This window comes from Hyperolius riggenbachi, chromosome 10 (assembly GCF_040937935.1).
Source record: "Hyperolius riggenbachi isolate aHypRig1 chromosome 10, aHypRig1.pri, whole genome shotgun sequence".
NCBI classification, from domain to species: domain Eukaryota; kingdom Metazoa; phylum Chordata; class Amphibia; order Anura; family Hyperoliidae; genus Hyperolius; species Hyperolius riggenbachi.
This window is the reverse complement of record NC_090655.1, coordinates 146,208,728-146,224,614: the sequence shown is the minus strand read 5'-3', so window position 1 is coordinate 146,224,614 and position 15,887 is coordinate 146,208,728. Positions and strand designations below refer to the sequence as shown.

At 40.6% G+C, this 15,887-nt stretch overlaps 1 protein-coding gene across 6 annotated transcripts in view; it reads right to left on the bottom strand.

Moving 5' to 3' along the window:
• The window catches only part of LDB3 (LIM domain binding 3), a 332,821-nt gene that overhangs the window by 73,700 nt on the left and 243,234 nt on the right, over positions 1 to 15,887 (bottom strand). For 3 of the 6 annotated variants that reach the window (XM_068258594.1, XM_068258595.1, XM_068258598.1), the window contains exon 3: positions 3,907 to 4,017. The exons of the other annotated variants lie outside the window; for them this stretch is intronic. In XM_068258594.1, the coding sequence (XP_068114695.1) occupies positions 3,907 to 4,017 (111 nt within the window). The remainder of the gene's footprint in view (positions 1 to 3,906; positions 4,018 to 15,887) is intronic. 6 annotated transcript variants of the gene reach the window in all.

The following is a 15,887-nucleotide window of genomic DNA, read 5'->3' as shown; positions in this document are numbered from 1 at the left end:
CCAGCTCTAAACGCTCCCATTCACTTGCATGGGATGGCAGTAGATCCCAAAAAACGCTGCGTCTGAAACGCTGCGTTAAACGCCACAAAAACGCCCATCTGAACCAGCCCTTAGGCAGGAAAATGTTAATCTGTTTACATGTACCTCAGAGGAGTTTTGTGCAGCACCAATTTTGCTGTCTTCAAGTTCTTATATCTACACAATGGTAGCGTGCTCTGACAAAGTAACAGCAATCAAGCTAAATAGACACCCCTTTTTTACAAACTTAAGATTACTTTATTTTGTGTGAAAAAGTAAAAGAGTCACTTCAATACATCAAAACATACAAGTTAAAGAGACACTAAAGCCCCCCAAAATATTATATAATCATTTGAATGTGTAGTACAGCTAAGAAATAAATAATTAGGAGCAGAGACATAAGTCTAATATTGTTTCCAGTACAGGAAGAGTTAAGAAACTCCAGTTGTTATCTATGCAAAAGAGCCATTGAGCTCCACGGCTTTCAAAGTCTCAGAGAGCTCTGTCTTCTGAAGCTTGTTATCTCAACTGCCTGTCATTGTATCTTCTTTTTCTCTGCAGGGAAGGGGTTCAAAAGTTCAGTAGGCTGCTCTGTAAAATCATTTAGAGTGCTGAGTAGTGTGTAAACTGAAAATATTAGAGAATGATGCAATGTTATAAAAACACTATATAACTGAAAATAAAAATATGAAAACATTTTTGTTGCTACTAATTATCCATACTACAATTATCTGTACTACACAACCAAATCATTATATCATATTTTTTTTTTTGCTTCAGTGTCTCTTTAAATGTGTTTATAGTGTAAAGTGAAACTTCTATATACCGTAGCTTTTTTTTAAAAAAAATTGTTCCTTAGGATGTAAGTCTGCATTTTTTTTAAATTTGGTTTTGAATAACTGGATTTGTTAATTAAATATTTATTTTGGTAGATTAGCAGCTTTCTAATTTTGTGTGAACTCACCTCATTCGTTGTATACAGAAGTAACCTGCTGTACAAGGTTAATATTGTACACATATCATAAATCAGCTCAAGGATGCAATTATTGGTTTGAAAGTATAAGCTTCTGAGTCAGATCAGGTGACTTCTTTAAATAGAATGCCTGAACTATTGCATATAATTAAGTCTACAATTTATCAAAGAAAATCTGAACTTTTATGAAAAAAAAATCCTTGTGTGGCAGCTGGTTGGTTGTGTTTGTGTGTGAACTTCTGAATGTGTGCAAAGTAGTGTTGGAAGTGCTACCACTGTCAGGTCTGGGTTTTTATGTGCCATACACTAAAGAGTGTACTGCTATAATGGCTGTAAGGAAGCATATTGTGGTTCATCCTTGCCTTGTATAGAAAATCATACCTTGCTTCAGACTGAAATATAAAGCTAATTTTAATTACGTTAAATTGTAAAATGGCATGTGAAGCACTGATACATTTAAATCACTATTTTATCAAAAGTTTAGCTTTCTTTTAGATCTATCAGAAGGGTTCTTCTGCTCTCTTGTTTCAAGCCTTTGTGATTTTCCATCTCAAGTATGTAAATTACTCTTCTTATTTAAAGCAGTAGTGTCACCATAAAAATCAAATTTCAACAGCAACTGGTCTGAGTGTATTAAGTGATAAAGATACTATTCCTGCATTCAAAACTTTCAAAAAAATTTCTGCTGTTATGATTTGGAGTTATCACATACTTAAAGAGACTCTGTAACAAAATTTTCAGCCTTATTTCTTCTATCCTATAAGTTCCTATACCTGTTCTAATTTGGTCTGTCGTACTGCAGCCTTTCCTAGTTGCACAGTGGCTGTATTATCTCTGTTATCTAATCTAATCTTCTTTCCTTTGTCAGCTTTGTTGGGCTCAGGCACTCAGGCAGGAATGGAATGTGCTGCTCTGCTTGTGATAGAATAGAAGTTATACACACCCTCTCCACGCCCCCTGCAGGCTCTGTGTGAGTCACAGACTGAGCTCCTCTCAGCCTATCACAAGCTGGTTAGCAGCCATATCTTTTGTTTGTAAACACTGCCTAAAACTGGCAATTACAAGCCAGGATTGCAGCAGGGAGTGGCAGAAACAGCACGAAGGGGCCCAGGAGAACATAATGAATAGAATGTTTCTCTTTAAGGAGCATTGGCCCTTTAGTAGTCAGTGCCAAACAGTTGCATGCTGGTTTTTTTTTTATCTATAATATATTCCTCCTCTTCCATTTATTTCCCTGCCTGGCTGCTTATCTGAAACACGATCCCCTGCTCACTTGTGTTTACAAGAAAGACTGAAGTGACTCAGCGATTGGAGGAGAAAAGAAAAAAAGTAAAGGGCAGAAATGACATCAGGATTTAGCCTAAACTGTGGGCAAAAGACATGGCCCCCACCAGGAACAGAATTCTCTTCATTTACTATATAAAATTCACTGAAATCAAAACGTGGACAGTACAATACATGTGTTATGTAAGTAGATCAAGTATTTATCTACTTATATATGTGTTTTTTCCCCCTGGCATAGTATGGCTAATCCTACTGCTTTAATGTGTGGCACCACACAATATGACAAAACTTTATAAAAGATAATAATAATCTTTCATTATAACGCTACAGCAAAATGCCATTTTGTACAGTAGTGATATCAACCAAATACTACCCTATAAGGCAAGTTATCAATTAAAGGATCTAAATTAAAAATTATTAGAGTTACTTAAAGTGGTATGAAACTCACATTTTATCTTTGGTCTAAAACATTAAACACAGCATAAAACTAATAGCAACAAATATATAAATGGTTTCCAAGTTACTAGAAGGGTTAATACTCAATCTTCTACTTCAACCAGAATTATTATTATTATTATTATTATAAGATAATTGATAAGATTGCCGTTGCTGTACCAAAATCATCAGACTTACTTGAGCTGTACTGAACTATGTAAACAATGCAGAATAGCTTCTGCTGCATCCAAGAGGGAAGCAATTACTTAACTTTACAAGTCTATCTGACATTTTTTCCTGCAACCAGCAATGTTATCAATTAGCTGAGTGAAAATACTGTATGTCTTCAAGAGACATATGAGTCTTTTACTGTTTTCAGTTTTTGTCCCTGTTTAGTGTTTAAGAGCAAACATATATTTTTGAGTTTCATAACACTCTTACTAGATTACTTGATGCACACCTGTGAGAAACTTTTTAACTCCCTTTGACCATCAAAGCTAAAATAGGAAAATTCATTTAACTGTTAACATTTCACAGATGCATTCACAAGTCTTCATCTCATAATCCTGCAAGAAAGAAAATGATGAACTTCAAGAGAAATTAGTCTGAAAATAAAACCACATTATTTCCTGTGTGGATAAAGATTTTTGCCTCCTAAAGTCTTATGTTTCTTCTCTTTTCTGGGAAAGAAAATGGTTGTGAAGTTCTTAACTTATAGGAAAATGAACTACAAATTCAATGTTACCTGCACATTCATATACTCTTATATAGATATAATGTAATTTTAGTTCTGCAGTTCTGATGCAGTGGGAGTATGAAACATGACACTGCAACCAATCAGAGCTCATCTTTTTATAGCAAGGATGAGAGAGAGACTGACTGCATAACTGCAGTAATTTCCAGCAGAAATGCACTAACACCTTGAGACCTTTTTTATGACTGAAGATGATTACAAAGTACAATGATCAGTAAACACCTCAAATGAGATATCTTTGTACATTCAGTTTAAGTTTAATTGGGTATGCTAGTGGCTGCATCAGTAATCTTATAGGGTGGATCTGATGGTTGCTACGGTGAAGGGGTCATTGAAACAACCTGTGAACATGATTCTGCATATAGATGACCTGCAATGAATTGTGGATGGCAAATAAATGTACATACAGGATCAAACATGAAGCAAATAAGCAAATGAATACCTAGACTGAGCAGAAATGGCACAAGATATAGTGGAGGCTGCAGCAGATATGTTCTTAGTTCCCAGGTTGGGTTTGTTCTGTGAAGGAGAGATGCTGGCAGTAGTTGGCAGTCTGCAAATGACACAGCAATGCATAAGACAAACAACACGGAGACCAATGAAATGCAACTAGAATTCCATTATAATGAATTGCACAACAAGCCATTCATTAACAATGAAAGCTCCAGACAACAAACATGAGCTCAAGATACTGTTCTACCATGTTCACTTTGTAACTTTCAGACTGAGAAAATGTACATGAATTCCAATTATTCATTATGGTGCTTTAAGATTCTACATTTTCTGATTCTAGCATAAAATAGAAAAATATAACCACATGTAACAAAATAATTTTTAAAAAGGATTCAGATAAGTAGCTTTTAGGCAACTTCACCACTTTTGTCTACTTCTTTTTGCATATGTCCTGTTAAATTAGGCCCACAATTTATACCCATAGCTATATGAGCAATGCAGAGCTAGGCAAGTATGCTTTGGGTGCAAAAAAATGGATTTTTAGGACATCACAAGATTTGTCTGGTGAATGACCTTGAAGATGTAATCTACTTTTGTTCATAGTAGAGTGGCATAGTCGGAAAATATCACCTAGGCCCATATGCAATTCACTTCTTCTCCTTAGCTTTCTCCAAGTTGATATTTTCACACCTTGTCAATCAAATGCCTTTTAAACCCCCAGCAAACAAGATAATACAGGGATTAGGGATCAGATTGTGAGCCCTCTGATGCTGGGCATACACGAGTCAACCTGGCGGCTCGATTAGCCGCCGGATCGACTCCCGCCGCATCTCTGCGCGGCCCCGCGGGCGGCCGGATCGATTCTCACTCGTCCCCGCGGTCGCTCCTTATCTTCCGCTTGATTCCCCGCTATTGTCCGTCCGCGGGGATCGAGCGGGGTATCGATCCAGCAGGTCATCGGACCTGTCAGAAATTATCAATCGAGCCATCAGCGGCTTGGTTGATAAGGGCGCATCGGCCCGTGTATGCCCAGCATGAGGGACAGTTAGTCTCACCTAGGTGAAAAAGTTATGGCCCCCAGTTTCTTAGAAAAATTGTGGTGGCCAGAAGTACGGGAAGGTGAGTATCAGTCTCACAAATGAATGCTCCTCCCCCTAAGCTACTGTAGGATAAACTAGTTAACCCAAGCCCGTTTAAAAACAGGCTCTAGGTCTCTTCAAATGCCGCATGTAAGCAAACGCAGCATGTAAGTGTGCATGCAGACTCACCCGTCTGCAGTGTGCGCGCACCCAGCCACTGCGCGTGCACACCCATCCTCCGCGTGCACTCGTCCGCCCGGCTTGCGTGCCCCATCCTCCGCAGGGACACTTAGCTATTATTATATAGGATGAGTAGAGTTCTCCCTTAAAAGAAACATCTGCCCATCGTTGATTTCTTTACATATTATTTTGTACCATGTGGATACTGATGATTTTCTAAAAAGCTTTGTATCTCAATGAAAACACCATTTTTGTTTACTGTTAACTGTAGTAGTTATTTGTGTACATTAAGTAGAACCGAATCTTTAATGATTGCATTTAATTAGCACATAAAGTACACAACATACATTAACAATGGTAGAAGACACGAGACTGTTTGGACAGTAATTATAGTATAAAACCCCACAGCTATTTGTGATTATTTATGTGATATACAGTTTATATGTGAAAAACCTATCAATATCCCATTACCTGTAAAACATGGTCTGTCATTTTGAACAGAATGAGTAGTCACCACACAGTTTCCCATAAGAACAAAAATACTTATGATCAAATATTTTAGCTTTTCTCATAATAAAATATAGCTGACTATCTTGTCCATAGTTACGTCATATACTTGCAATGCAGTCGGTAATTCAACAAACATTTGCTAAAGTAAAGCTTCACTATCGCAACCGTATCAAACTCACACAAAGTAATAAGATTAGGCACAACCCAGGAACTCCAAAACTCAACACAACAGCTAGAATAGTTATTCAAAGCAGTCAAATCAAAAAATTTTCTCAGTAACGGACTCATTTGTGCTCCAGTTTTCATTGTGCCTGCCTGGATAAACCCCCTCCATTATATTCAAATGCAATTCACTTTTTCTCCTAAGTTTTTACCCAGGAGATATTTTCAAACCTTATCAATAAAATGACAGCACATTTTTGTCTACTTTTTGGGACTTTTTCAATTGCAAAGTGCTGACAAGTTATTTTAAACAGAAGATAAAGAAATTATCTCCTAGGAGAAAAGTGAATTCAATAAGCTCTCTGACTCAGGGAAGTCAGAACTTTCTTCTCAACCTGGATACTGTATAGAAATACTTTTTTATATCACTCAAGCATACAGTATACTTAAAGTTGCCCCTGAATATGCACAACCTGTACGGCTATACAGGATACCATGAATACAGTCAAACAGGAGGTTTAAACTTCTTCCAAACATCTACATAACACCATTTTCATATCCTGATAAAACAGGATAATAAAGGTCCCTAACTTCATAGACACCTAAACCATGGAGGAGCTGTGCATAGTTCCTGCCTTTTGGTAGCTGTATTAATTTAATCTGCTTGCCATGGTGACAAGTTCACTTTAAAAGTTGTACAAAAGCACTGAATTCAGTGAGTCCTTTGGATATATCTGAATTTATCCAGCAAAAACATACAGAATAGAAACTAATAAAAGCATTACCTTTCGCTGGAAGGAGATAAAGCAGCAGGCGGAACATAGGAAGGAGCAGCAGCTGGAAGCGGAGAGGCTGTATATTGGGTTGTGTATAGCTCAGCGGTAGCAGTATGCGTTGCAGAAGCAGCAGGTTTGTTCACAAAGTCTGTGGTTGTTGGTGTTGGAGCATGCTCAGCTGGGCTACTGAGTAAAGTTAGAGCAGGTAAGAAGACAGCAAATTGTAATAGAATCCAATTGGTTGAATTTTTAGATATGTTAAAAGTGACAGGAAATCCTGCCATATTACTCTTGAAAACAGGTCTGTCACTTGAATTATTGTCAACAGCAAAGACCCTGCTGAGCTTGCATTGGATGAAGGTGGTTAATGTAGTAACAGCACAAAATTTATATCACCATCTAAAACTAGTAAGCAAGTAAAAGAATGAAGTAAAAAATATTAAAAAGACCGAGAAAGAGAAGGAAAAACAAAACCGGGTGCAACCTGAAAAAATGAAGTTAGAGTGAATATTACCATGCATATGTGAGCAGTATCACCATACACAACAGTATGATATTTCCATGTAGTTTATTTGGAAACTGGAAAATTGATATATATATATTTTATTTATTTTTTCTGACACTTCAGTTCTGCCTTAGGAAATAGTATAGTGATATTGGTTACATTCATACACAGTAAGGATTTATCGCAAAGTTTTTCCAAGTATCCCTTCAACACTTTTGACTGAAAAGTTTGCAGCAGTCCACTAAGTTCATAAAATAAAAAAATATATTCTGATGATGGTTTGTTTAAGCAATACCATGAATATTCCTAACCATGTGGTTGAATCCTGTGTCCTAATTACATATTTTACCACAGGAGTGAATCAGCTCTCTCTTGGAAACTCCAGTAATAGAACTTCCTTGCGGTACTTTATGTCTTAATCTCCCCCACTTCCCCTGCACTCATTTGATAAAACTATTATCGTGTCACCCACAGCCACCATGATACCTACTACAGTTGTACTAATTTTAAAACTGTAGAATCTTGAATCCAGAAGGATATGTGGCATGCATCATATCATCACAGTCATAGAAAACTAAAACTTGGGTTTGGGGTAGAGATTTTCCTTAAGCACTAGTCATCTCCACCCCAGGCTCCTGAGGATGTGTAGGAGATATGTTTCCAACCAGAAGGTTATGATAATCTATGATGTTACTGACTGCAACTCTTGAATAAAAACTCTTCACTTACCTGCTGTGGTCCCAACGTATTCCTTAAAGTGAACCTCCGGACTAAAAATCTACTCAGCAGAACTGAAAAGGCTTGGTGTTTCTTTAACAGTTTCACAGCATCAGAACTTTGTTTTTCTTACCAAAGCATCATTTTTAGCTGCATTTTTAGCTAAGCTCCACCCATCAAAGAAAACTGCCCAGGCTTTTTTTCCCTGATGCTATGCAAAGCATGATGGGACTTCCTATGTTTTAATTCACGTTGCCTAGCAACTAGGAGGGGCGATCAGCACACAGAACAGTTGGAACTGTGTCTCATGCTTCCTGTCACCTCCTTTCAACCAAAAAGATGGCTGCCCTCATGAAATCCCAAACATTTGCCTGTTCTTTTAAAACTGGGTGGGTAAGAGATTATATTGCCTATCTATTTTAATTAAAATAACTAATGTAACTTAATGACAGTATGTTTGTTTAGGATGAAGTTCCTCTTTAAAGAGGAACTATCAAAGAAACTGTAATTCTGTAAACCCCACATACCTATAGAGCTTTTAGCCAGTAACCCAGTAACAATGGAATGCTTTTCAGAAGTCTCTTATCGCAGCTTGTGTGAAAGGAATACCTTGTGTATCAGCTTTTTGTAACAAAGTTGGTTTAGGGGCCACAGCTGTGCCATGTAGATATGTGTGACTTCTCTGTCACTATTTACTGAGGAATGATTTACTGTTTGTTTCTGCCCTGCCCCCACACACTGCTTTCTCACAGATCATATGAGAAATAGCTGAGAGATTTTTCAGTTACAGAGAAAGAGAAGGACCTGTACTTTATTCCTGTGCTTGCATGCTTACACCCACCATTCAGAATGAGCTCTCTTCCTGACTGCAATCTGTTTACTTTAAAACTGCATGAGGCAGAGAGACACATAAGCAGCTGATGAGTTATTTACACACTATTTGATGCTATATTTCTGCTTTCTATCATTCTGAAGACATTTCTGTTACAGGATTACAGACAGTGAGGACTGTTTCTGTATGCTGGATGTGCTGGGTACAGTCCCCCATAGTAATGCCCACAGTGAAAACTGTTCTCTGTAAATGTCATATTTTCTTCACATAAAAAAATGAAAAGATGACAAAAAGCCATTGTATTGCTATTTGCTAGTATTTACTAGTAATATGTGTGGCATTTAGAATTTTAGTTAACTTTGATAGTTGTCCTTTAACCAGCCTGGCGTTCTATTAAGATCGCCAGGCTGGTGACCGGACATTTTTTTTTAATAAAAAAAAAAACTATCGCATTCAGCCAACTAAAAGTTGGCTGCATGAAAGCCCACTAGAGGGTGCTCCTGATGCGTACTTCTGATCGCCTCCGGCGATCAGGAGTAACAAGAAAGGCCGTGATGAGCAGCCTTTCTTGTTTCGCTTTCCTCATCGCCATGGTGACGAGCGGAGTGACGTCATGGACATCAGCCGACGTCCTGACGTCAGCCGCCTCCGATCCAGCCCTTAGCGCTGGCCGGAACTGTTTGGTCCGGCTGCGCTGGGCTCGGGCGGCTGGGGGGACCATCTTTTGCCGCTGCATGTGGCGGATCGCTGCGCTGCAGCGGCGATCAGGTAGCACACGCGGCTGGCAAGGTGCCGGCTGCGTGTGCACCTTTTTATTTGATAAAAATCGGCCCAGCAGGGCCTGAGCGGCAGCCTCCGGCGGTAATGGACGAGCTGAGCTCGTCCATACCGCCAGGCTGGTTAATACCTGCAGGGAGTAGCTGATATCCTCAGCATGCATCTGCCACACTTTACAAATTACTACGCAGAGTCTTTGTGGCTTTATACTGATATAAGATATCATGATTCACCTAACAGAAAGGGACAACTTTCAGCCCTAGTCCTGGTCCTAGTCCTGGTCATCTGTAATGTTTTCCTCATAAAAATACCCAACCAACTCACCAAGTGAGAATGCTTCCAGAGGGGGCAAACCTAAACTGTCTATTGGCATGCAATAGTGTATGCTTTTCTTATTACATTTCTGTACAGACCAATAATGTAAACACCAATGAGCAGTCTACTCACATGCTCCCCTTGCATATTGAACATCTAGGTGGGTACAGCTTGTATCAAAATCCACCTCTTATATATATTGTCTACCCATCCTCCTGTCTACTCTGTGAGTTGGGGATTTATTTATTTATTTGCACAGCAATGACTGGTGGGCACATATATTTAGTAGAGTGTCATCTTAACAAACCTTAAAACCTTGATTCATTTATTTTCAACTTATGTAATACCTTTAACCTCCTTGTCGGTTATCCCGAGCTCAGCTCGGGGTAACCTGCCGCGGAGGATTCCTCAGGCCCAGCAAGGCTGATTTGCATAATTTTTTTTTATACACGCAGCTAGCACTTTGCTACCTGCGTGTCACTTACGATCGCCACCGCTCCGCGCCGAATCGCCGCTACCCGCCGCATCAGAGGGTGCCCCCCCCCCCCCGAGACCCGTGCGCTGCCTGGCCAATCAGTGACAGGCAGCGCTGAGGGGTGGATTGGGACTCCCTCTGACGTCACGTTGTCGGTGACGTCATCGCGCCCGTCGCCATGGCGACGGGGAAAGCCCTCATAGAAATCCCGTTCAGAACGGGTTTTCCGGATGGGCATATGCGCCGGCGGCGATTGGCGCATACGGGGGGGACGCCGCAGGGAGGGGGGAAGCATGTAGCTAGCGCTAGGCTAGCTACATGCTAAAAAAAAAAAAAAAATGCAAAAAAACACCCTCCATGCCGTGCACAGCAAATATTTAGAACGGCAGAGAGGTTAATGACAAACTGTACGTAGTTTTCTTGCAAGCTTTCCGGACTTTTTTTTCTTTTTCAAGCATGACATGGAACTGGATCCAATTTTGAAAACTTGCAAGGAAATCGTGTACAGCAATTAACCCTCCTGGCGGTATAAAAAAATACGCCAGGAGGCAGCGCGGCAGTTTTTTTTTAATTTTTTTTTTCTATATCATGTAGCGAGCCCAGGGCTCGCTACATGATAGCCGCTGCTCAGCGGCATCCCCCCGCCCTCTTCGATCGCCTTCGGCGATCTCCGATCAGGAAATCCCGTTCAAAGAATGGGATTTCCTGGAGGGCTTCCCCCGTCGCCATGGCGATGGGGCGGAATGACGTCACCTACGTCACTGACGTCGGGTCGTCATTGGGAGTCCCGGGCCACCCCTCGGCGCTGCCTGGCACTGATTGGCCAGGCAGCGCACGGGGTCTGGGGGGGGGGCCGCGCGCCGCACCGTATAGCGGCGATCGGGCGCGGGGCGGCGGCGATCAGGGTGCTGGCGCAGCTAGCAAAGTGCTAGCTGCGTCCAGCAAAAAAAAAATTAAACAAATCGGCCCAGCAGGGCCTGAGCGGCACCCTCCGGCGGCTTACCCCGAACTACGTTCGGGGTTACCGCCAAGAAGGTTAAAGGCATTACCTGAATCAACATTTGTTGGTTTCATGTCTGCAGATCTGCTCTATATGTAACCCTAGACCATACCTAACTAGTTTCAATCAGCTGTTGTTTTTTTTCTAGTAGCTAGTAGCCACATATCTTTATGGCTTTCAAACTGAAAAAGTGGACCTTCAATAGTGTAAGTGAGGTATGGTCCGGCATTGGTTATGGAGCAGATATGCTAACATCAAGCCGACAAATGTTGATTTAGATATACATTCATGTTTGCCTATTTGTCTAAATCTTTTAAAGAGGAACTGTAATGAACTGTAATGAAAAAAACAGTAATTAATAAATTTGCTTATATTTTACAATACAGTATCCACTATAATAAAACCCCTGTGTCCCGGCGTGTGCTGTCTCTGTGTAGCTGGTTCGTGCTTTTTGCTACTGCGCATGTGCGCAGCATGCACCCAGCCTCACAGAAACAGGAAGACAGGGAGGGGCCAGGGAGCCAGGCGGGCGTGGGCGGGAGTGTGATGGGTGCATGCGCGTGTCGGGTGCGCGCGCGTGTGCTGTACATGCGGTGGCAAGAAACACAGAACCTAGATCCTGTTTTTAAATGGGCTTGGGTCTGCTAGTTACTGTATAAAGTATTTAGTCAGTGTTTGCCCATTGTAAAACCTCCCCTTACCCTTTCCTCTTCCTGATTAATATTCTGAAATTTATCACAGATGACAACATCTTTAGTGCTGTCAGGTGTCTTCAAAAGGTTTGTTTACTAAATTTCTGGAGCCAGTGGAAATAATACCTGGTATTCCAGAATGCACTAGTGTATGGTTTTCTTATTTTTCTTCCTCTACAGATACTCTTAATTAAATGTACACAACAAATTAAGAAATACATTATATGTCTTATCCTTGATGGCAAGGGTGTTGATAGTAGAAGTGTAAACATAGCATGCCACCCTGTTTTTTAGAATGGAAATGTAGGATGCTATCTTTATTAAAATCTACATTATATCTCTTATACAGAGAAGAAAGGAATTGCATAATTCCTGATGGCATGAGCAATTATGGTATAGCTATTATGGGTATGTGTGTGATTCAGGTTTGCTGAACAAATTAGTTTGAAGAGAATAATATTCATCAGAATAGGTTTTTGAGCCTGTACATTTGGCATTGTCCTTTTTTATTTGTGTATTTGAATGCTGTCCATATACAAGTGTTAAGAAAGATTAGGAGACTGTGTAATGTAAAAAGCTGGTCTGGGTGGGGATGAATATATAATTATAAATTAAAGGTGCAAATCAGCTGAAACAAAAACCTATGGCACCATTAAATTGTAAGCCTATTTGGGAGTGCAGTCTTCTCTGGGTGCTCTGGTGAGGCCACCATATGGACTAATAATAGTTATGTTACAGTATTGAACAAAATGAGAAACGAATGCTTTTGGAATGAAGATTAAAGAAAAGCGACACACTGCATTTGAAGAAAGGATAGGTGAGCTACATTCTATAGCATGGCGAGAACACATGAGCGCCAAAATATAGAGTGGTAAGGAAAAGTAAGCTCTGTGCAACAGAATGAAGTGGGAAGGAGGATTAATTGCAATAAATAGCATAGTGAGCTTGTTTCTGTGAAATGGAAAAGAGTGGTGAACATGAGTTCTATGATAAAGAATAGAAAGAATAGATTAACTTTGTGCAAGAGACTGGAAATACAAGAGTTACATACTATAAAATATACAATGACAGTAAAACTCTGTGCTGCACAATGGAAAATAAATAAGATGATTTATGTGCAATAGTTTAAAAAAGGGTGTAAGAGCTAAATACTTATGTAAGTATGTGAACATGTGTCTGACATGCAGAATGAAAATATGTATATAGTAAATATTATTTACTATGGAATAGAAGGGGCAAGGAGAATAAATAGTCAACAAACAGGCAATGGAAAGAAGAGGGTCATGGACAGGTAAGCTCCTCATGATGGAATAGAAAGGTAGGTAGGCTGAGCACAGTGGAATTGAAAGGACAAGGCAGATAAACTCCATGCTATAGGACAGAATAGACATGTGAGATTTATGTAACACAATCAAAAGGAGAGGTGAGCTTTGTGCAATGTAATGGAAAGGACAATTCAGATGAGCTCCATGCTATGGGATAGAATGGACAGGTGAGCTCTGTGTAAGTAATCATAAGGAGAGGGGACCTCTGTGTAATGGAATTGAGAAGACATGTGAAATAGTTTTGAAAGGAACCTGAGGTGAGAGACACATGGAAGCTGCCATATGCATTTCATTTTAAATAATACAAGTTGGCCTGGCAGTCCTGATGATTTTTCTAGTCAGTAGTGTCTGACTCACACAGCTGAAACAAACATGCAGCTAATCCAGTCAGATTTTTATCATAAACTTGTGATCTGCATGCTTGTTCAGAGTCTATAGGTGCCCATACACTTGCTCGATTTCCCGCCGATAGTCACTGTGATCGAATCTGATGTGAAATCAATGCGCAAACGCTGACCGATCGACCGATTTCCGTCCAAAATCGATCGATCCCGTCGATCTGTCCACACAGAAAATTTCGCTCAATCGCGGCGGGTCGGGAGTGCGTCGATAGCGGCATTCGAATGTCCGACGTCCGATGCTAGCGGCAATACATTACATGTTCCACCGGCGCCTGTCCCTGCTGTCCCCGCAGGCCCTTCTCCGCACTGGGCTCAGGCTAGCTTCACTTACTTCCTGCCGAGGGAAGTTTAAACAGTAGAGCACCCTCTACTGTTTAAACTTCCCCCGAAAGGAAGTAAAGTGAACCTGGATCCCAGAGCGGAGAAGAGACAGCGGAGACCGGGGGACTTGCACCGGCCGGATCAGGTAATGCATGCAGGGGGACCCCTATGAAGATATTGAGTAATACAGGTAGGGCGGGGACCTATCCCTGCCTTAGCTGCAATGTATGTAACGCCATTATTAGAGGTAACACTGTTGGACATCCTTACACAGGCAGTAATATTGAGATCAAAGGGCGACATTACTGTTCTACTACATGGGTAGTGTACGGGCTTAAATGCCCGTGCGGGCTCATGTATGTAGGGGAAACCACTAGAACTGTAAGGACCCGCATACAGGAGCACAAGAGGGCCATTAGTAACTTCGCAGAAGGAAAGCGGGGCAGTTATGACACCTCTGTTGCCAGACACTTTGATGCAGCAGGACACAATGCAGCACAGCTTAGATGGTGTGTTTTAGAGGCTGTTACACCCACTAATAGAGGTGGGAATTTAGAGAAGGTTTTAAAACAAAAAGAGGCACGATGGATCCATGACTTGGATGTTGTATCCCCTAGGGGGATGAATGAACGTCTGCCCTTGAAATGTTTTTTGTAGTGCTATATGTCATTGTATAAAATGCGACAGTGCAATATTGCTGTAAAGGTTGTTATGTACATCAATTTTAATTGCATGTTTTATTCACAGGTGGTCTTGTGGCAGTCCCCTATCGGAAGTGCTTGAAACACGGTCAGTTCTTTATGTCTTTTATTTATCTTTTGGTAGCCGATGAGGAGTGCCATATGACCGCTTGAATTACATAACCTGGAATCGCAGGGTTAATGTATTGGTGGGTGGATCCACTAAGGGTGTGGTCCTTTATATGTGTTTGTATATATATGTGGCTGGGTATGTTTCAATGCTGTTTTACACCTGATGAAGGAGGTTGTTCCTCCGTAACATGTAGTGTTCTTGTTCGTGAATACACAGCATCTTGATTGCAGCCAGTGGAGTGCCGTCTCTTTCTTTACGTTTAATGCATGCAGGGGACGGCGGCGGCAGCACTACAGATTTTGAATTGATTTCATAGTGAAATCGATTCAAAATCTGTTTGCAATGTAGGCAACCAATAGATCCCTCTTTGATCAGATTCGATCACAGAGGGATCTATCTGCTGGTCGATCTGGTGGCAATCGACCAGAGTATGGCTGCCTTAAGTCTAGAAGTATTAGAGGCAGTGGATCAGCGGGACAGCCGGGCCACTGGTATTGTTTGAAAGGAAATAAATATGTCAGCCTCCATTTGTCTCTCACATTGGGTTCCCTTTAAGGCATAAAGTAGGATAGGTGAATTTCTCAAAAACAGAGAGGGAAGGTGAGATCCATACTATGAAATAAAATGGAAAATGAAAATTCCATGCAATGGAATGATGAAGACTGATAGGACAGGAGAGATACATACCACATTGTGTGGAAGCAAGTGGAAGCAATATGAAAAGAAGAGGAAAACTAAGTACTACCGTATGCAATATATAGGAATCCAAGCTTCATGCTAAAGAGTGGAAAGTACAGACAAACGCTGCACAATAGTATAAAAAGACATCTTCTGCTGTAGCTATAGAAAACGCAACAAAGTCAAGTTCCATGTAAGTGAATGGTGAAAAACAGCTATACCGAGTCTAAAAGACTGCACAGTGTTGAAGAACTAAACAATACAGCATTAAAATATTAGGTGCTTTGGTACAGAAAAAGGATGTAAGATGCGTGCTAATAAGGAGCAATTTCCAGTAAGTGCCATGTTAATGACTAGAACAGGCTAATCAGATAGAAAGAAAGTAGGTATAGAAAGGACAACTGAGTGTCAT